The sequence below is a fragment of the Zophobas morio genome, unplaced genomic scaffold, assembly GCF_036711695.1.
Source record: "Zophobas morio isolate AGI-343-1 ecotype UQ-CSIRO unplaced genomic scaffold, CSIRO_AGI_Zmor_V1 ptg000006l, whole genome shotgun sequence".
Classification (NCBI taxonomy): Eukaryota; Metazoa; Arthropoda; class Insecta; order Coleoptera; family Tenebrionidae; genus Zophobas; species Zophobas morio.
Window position 1 is genome coordinate 8,565,939 of NW_026972111.1, and position 6,000 is coordinate 8,571,938.

The 6,000-nt window shown below is 33.5% G+C and overlaps 1 protein-coding gene across 1 annotated transcript; it reads right to left on the minus strand.

Annotated features, from left to right (window-relative positions):
• Window positions 1-2,341: 2,341 nt before the first annotated feature.
• On the minus strand, window positions 2,342-4,267 carry LOC135123805 (fatty acyl-CoA reductase wat-like). Its single transcript, XM_064048681.1, has 7 exons — window positions 3,934-4,267; window positions 3,644-3,889; window positions 3,446-3,591; window positions 3,272-3,381; window positions 2,970-3,221; window positions 2,740-2,917; window positions 2,342-2,687 (listed from the first exon to the last, which is right to left on the minus strand). Exons 1-7 carry the CDS (start codon window positions 4,132-4,134, stop codon window positions 2,342-2,344), a joined length of 1,479 nt encoding a protein of 492 aa, XP_063904751.1. The 5' UTR covers window positions 4,135-4,267.
• Between the last annotated feature and the right edge of the window lie 1,733 nt (window positions 4,268-6,000).

The window sequence follows — 6,000 nt, forward strand, 5'->3', positions numbered from 1 at the left end:
TACTTTTTTATTAACACTTAATAGCATCTCTGTACAAACTTTATTCAAAACGTTTAAAATTTAAATATTGGAATTTTACGTGTTTTATCCTATGATTTTTATTAGAAACACTCATAAATTCACGTCCTGACGGTAAGTGAACTAAAAAATATTAAAATTTGACATTTTGATTTTATGTTCAATTAAAACAAAAAATGTAGTCCTTAATTGACAGCTATTCTATTTTTAATACAATACTACAAATGAGAACAAATAACAGTGCTCTAGATTTTCTCATGCGTTAACTGAGGTTTCAGAATGGGGTGAAAGCTAAGTTTGATAATAAATTAAGTGGTGTATGAAAATGACATTTATACATTTTACAGATAAGTCTACTTTGCAAAATATGGGATGTCGCAATTTATCCGTTCCAGTCAGTTTAAAATTTAAGTTAAAAATGTAAGTATTTAAAAATATTAACCAAAAATGTTTGAATTTTACGCATCTCTAAGTAGTTGCCCTTGGTTCCTTAAATAGATTGCTTTGCATAGCTAAATATTTTCAAGAAAACTGGAACAACGTGGCAACCTCTCATGGGGTTTTCAAAAATAAACTATAATTACAAAGCCCACGCTAGATCAATGCGAAAATGTAATAATGTAAAAACATTCTGTATTTTTACTTCCTGAGCATAAGCAAAGGAAGTATCTACTTTTACGTTTTTTCGGTCTGTCTGTCTGTCCGTCTGTCCGTCTATCTGTCTGTCTGTCCGTCTGTCCGTCTATCTGTCTGTCTGCCGTCCCGGATTTTTACTTTGATATCATGAAGATGGTAAAACGCTAACCAAAATTTGTATAATCATCCCCACCAATAATCTGATGATGAGAAAAGTGAGGGAGGGTGGGCGTTACTAATACCTGCTAAGATAAGGCTGATTTTGGCAAATAACATACTCTCTAAGAAAAGAAACGCAGGGTGGGGGGGTAAGTATCTGCTAAGATAAGAGTGATTTTGGCAAATGAGATCCCTGTAAGAAAAAAGAGGGCGGTTGGGCGGGGCTAGTATTTGCTAAGGTAAGACTGATTTTAGCAAATGACGTATCGTCTAAAAAAATGAATTAAATTATTATATAAAAGGACACAAGAGGGTCCAAAGTACTTTCAATTTTTTTCCAAGCAGAAATACCTAGATTGTTTAAAATTTTTCAAAAAAAACGGGGTCTCAGTATTGACTCAAAAACAGGTCAGGTCAATTTTCCAAAAATAGAACACCAACAACGTTTCATGGCCCATAGAGTATGGAAAATTAGGTCTCGTGGTCAGTCTGTGTACCGTCTGTTCAGATTTTTATAAGGCAGATACTCTCCAAAACTACCGGACCCATTGTATTTAATATGTGTGTTAGGAATGTTAGAAATACCGTGTAGATTGTAAAACGGTAACCAAAATTTGCCCAAGCTCCCTATCAATGTCATGACATCTCAAAAATGTTTATTGAATACGAATTCGCAAAATCAATTTTTAGTTTTCAAAGAAGCACTGCACTTTGGGAGCGAGGGAAGTCCTGTCGAAATAACTTTCGGCCATTTTTTTTAGATTTATACGGGGTGTCTCAAACAAATTAACATTTTGTTCGATGGTGGTTGAATTAATAATTTTAGTCCAGTGTTTTGAGAAGACAAACTCATTCAAATCAAACTAATTTCTACGTGACATTCTTTCGATGTATAAACATAAATAAACACTTGAGCGTCAGATTGCTATTACCTAGTGTTGAAGGACAAGGGTTGTTAGAGATGGATTATTTTAAGTTCAACATGGTGAGTCATCAGAATCTGAGACGGACTGTCAGTCAGTAGCGTAACATGCACACTTCAGAGAGGGGTAATTTTTAAATTTATTTTTTTTAATCGCAAACAACACACAGAAACATAAATTTATGTGAACCGGTCATCAATTTTAGGGGTGTTGTAAACGGATAAATTTTTTTACAAAAATCTGGATACCTAGGGAAAAAATTCAACACGGATTTATAAACTACAAGTGGAGGAGTACCTTATTCTATAAAAAAACAAATTTTAGTTATCGTTTCACTAGCTACATAATATTCCAAATATATGTACATACAATATATAACAACAACGTGTCTAGTATTTAGTGAAATAAGTGACAACGTCGGATTGGAATTTCAAAAACAAAATATTTTTTTAAATTCTATAAAACAAGTCCAATAGAATAGCAAAAAATATATAAGGTCGTTCCAACCTAACAAAGTAATGTGTATTACCCTCAAAAATTTATATATAGTTAGTACTCAAAAAAGGTGATAGTAGACAATGAAACTAGTACATTATCGCTATCTTTTACCATAAGGAATTAAAAAAAATTGTTACGAATTTATACAACAAAAAACAGAAAACTGCAACAATTAAATAATGGGCTACCATAACACTGTATAATTTTACGTATGTTTTTTTCCTGACGATAGGTGGATCCTTTGTGAGGTAGCGCCTGAATCCTAGAGTACACGTGTAAAGATAATTTTTCCACTGTAAGTCTTCCATTGAGAAATTAAACAACTTTCTGTCCTCAGCGCTCATCTCCGTCCACAAATATCGTACGTTATCTTCATCAAAATCAAAATTGTGTGTACCAAAATACGACATAAGCATGAGAACTTTATCGATTTTTGCGTAGGCTTTGACAGCTCTAAAATGACACGAAAGATCTAGAATTAAGTAGTTATTTTAGAAAAATTTACTTGGTTGGTTTTCCTATACAATAGAGAACAGCATCAATAAGGTACGCTGGAATAGTGTGCAACAAGAACGTGAAAATTTGGTTGCCCAATTTTCCTCTCAATTTGAAAATCTGATACCAAATTAAGTTCTGGAAGGGCATTCTCCAGTAACATGAATTTATATAGGAATAAAACTGTCCTGAAACCAAATTTCTCATATCTTATCAAGTGTAGGTTTAAGGTATAGGTACCCCAATTAAGCTGCTTCCTGTTAAAACCGATATAATTAAAAACTGTAGTGTTAGATTTTTTTTCAGTTGCGGTTTTCCACGTAGCAGCTAAAATACAATTACAAACGTAATCCACTGGTACGACATGTCCCAACACGTTACTATCGCCATGCATAGTTCTAATGATACCAAGCATTGCTCCTATCACCACGCTAATGGGTCCATACGTGTTATCAATCCATCCTGGTACTGGTTCTTTGATTGAATTCATTACTACAAGGTCAATTAAGATTTGGTTGCTTCAATAATGGAAAGTTACTTACTAATTGATGGCCTAACTATAGTGGCTGGAAAGTGTTTCACTGCACTTTTCACTAAGTGTTCAGAGATGCATTTGGTGTACACGTAAGTGTTCGGCCATTTCTTTAATAACCTTGAAAAAATTTACTTTTAAATAAGATCGAAAATTGTTTTAAAACAGATATAGATTAACTTACGCGGGAGTAAGATTTGTCAAAATATTTTCGTCTAGTCCATTCACCATACTGAATAAAAGTTCGGGTTGCATGGGCGGATCGTATATCTCTTCCTTAATGTGAAAATTTATACAGTTGGAATAAGCTGTCGATACAAGAACGAAACACTTGAAACTCAAAAGTTACATTTTTCAGAATAATACCTAAAAAGCGTGCTACCTTTAAATCAACCATGTCTTTACTCAGTTCTAAAAGATCTACAGTAGATTTAACACTACTAGCAGCCTTCTTCAAACTCTGATCAAACCTTACATTCGCCGCAAGATGGATAACAAAATTAACTTCATTCTTCAAAATTTTCAAATTCTCCTTGCTTATTCCTAAGTAAGGTTCTTCGCAGTCTCCTGCAATGAACGAAATTTTTTCCTCCCATTTGCTAGTTTTGGATCTTAAAACCTCAAAACACTGAACAAAATAGACACAATTTAAAGAAAAGTGTCCATACTCACAGGCTGCAGAAAAATTTCTTTAAAACGTTGCTCAGTGGTCTTCCCTTTTTTGGATCGCAGAAGTATGTAGATCTTTTTAATATCGTCACAGTCTGTTAGCAGTTTTGCCATCATGACTTTACCCAGAAACCCTGTTGCTCCAGTCAAGAAAAGCGTCTGCTTTTTGAAAGTAAGTTTGATTTGGCTGTTGTCGAGCGTCATGGTTGCGTCTTATTGAAGAGAACGAGGTTTCCTTAAAATGAGGAATTTTAAGATTTCACAAATTTATTATCTTGGTAGCTCCTTTATTTGTTACACAAATTTATTGTCAGGAGAATAAGGCATAAAAACAATGTCAAATCATGCTACCAAGTAGTCTTAAGGATAATCTATATTTAGAAGAGGAGACAACATTTATTTTTAAAATAGTGTAATAAATCTCTCTATATTGTTCGAGTCTTCGATTTTGAACCTTCGGTTTTTATTGTTTTGAGTTCTCGCTTATGATTGACGCACTTATTGATTCACCATGTCACTCAGTGTTTTGATTCTGAGGGCTCGAAGGACCAGTGTCGCACTCGAAAGAAGAACAAAGTACGTCTTTACTCTTTGGTTTTATTTAGAAAACTGGGTGAGTCAGCACAGCCCTCCACGAAGTCGGCACCAGCCTACAAAGGGCGGCAAGAACAGACAGAAAACGCTGACCCCGAATAAACACTTCAGATTTATAACATCCCGGCTGCATTGAAGTTAGTCAAGTTCAAAATTAATATTAAAGATAAGAAAATTATAAAATAAAAAATAAAATGTTCATAATAACAACACTCTCGAATTATGGTATATGCGACCTACATGATAATCACTTATTATGACGGCCATTTTAGTTATGTAATCTTCAATATTATTTCACTAGGGGTGAAATGAAATTCATTGAAAGAATAAATTTATAAATTTTGAGTAGGAATATTTTATTCAAGTAAATTACAAGCAATAAAACGCAATTGGATATATTGCTACCGGCTGATGTGGTTAGCTGTGCCGTGTTTTTACTATCTCTTTGTAGTGATGTATTGTTCCTACAAGAATTATTTGCCATAATTTCTCCTAAAATTTTAGTGGCAACTTTTTTTATTTTCTTTTGATGTATCAATGTACCCCTTCGCCACTGACTTCAATTTCCAGCCTCCATGGCGCTGTACGGTTAACTGCCCATTCACAATGGACATAATGCATAACAAGTACATAAAGCTTACATCTATACTTATATAATAAAGCTGAAGCTTTTGTTTATTTGAACACGTTTATCTCAGAAACTACTGGTTCAAATTCAAAAAATCTTTTTGTGTTGGACAGTCTATGTATCATATCTACATATAGGCTATATAACATCACGCTACGATCATTAGGAGCGAAGTAGCAATGAAAAATTCGGAAAACGGGAAAATTATTCCTCCTTTGAGAGCTTCCGTTGCGTACGCTGCTTAAACGGTTAAAGTTACGTAAAAATCATGTATGACGAAATTGTTCCCCTCTAAAAGTTCTAGAGAAAAGTCCCCGACAGCATATGTCTATCTTTTAAAGTCGACTCAGTATAACCTTTTTTATGGTAGTGAAATTTGTTCTAAAATAATAATGCATTATGTGTAAAATTCTCGCGTCACAGTGTTTGTAACCGAATTTCTCCGAAATGGGTTGACCGATTTGTATGAAATTTTTTATGTATATTCGGTAGGTCTGAGAATAGGTTGTAAACTATTTTTTAAACCCCTAAGTGATAAGGGTGGCCCACCCTAAAAAATGTTGGTCTATTTTTTGGACAACACTTTTTATTTTTATTTTTTTAAGAATTGGCATCAAAAAATACACATAACCCTAAATTTTCACCTTTCTACCACCAACCCCCATTTTTTAATCGTCTATATAATAAAAATCAATTGCTGTTCCTGTTAGTCTCGCTAAGACTCAAAAACGGCTTACACGATTTGAAGAATTTTTTATATTACGGGGATGGTTTATAAATAAAAAAAATAAAGAAAAGTTAAAAGAACAGTTAAAAAATAAAAAAAATCTAAAAATTTTGTATGGGAA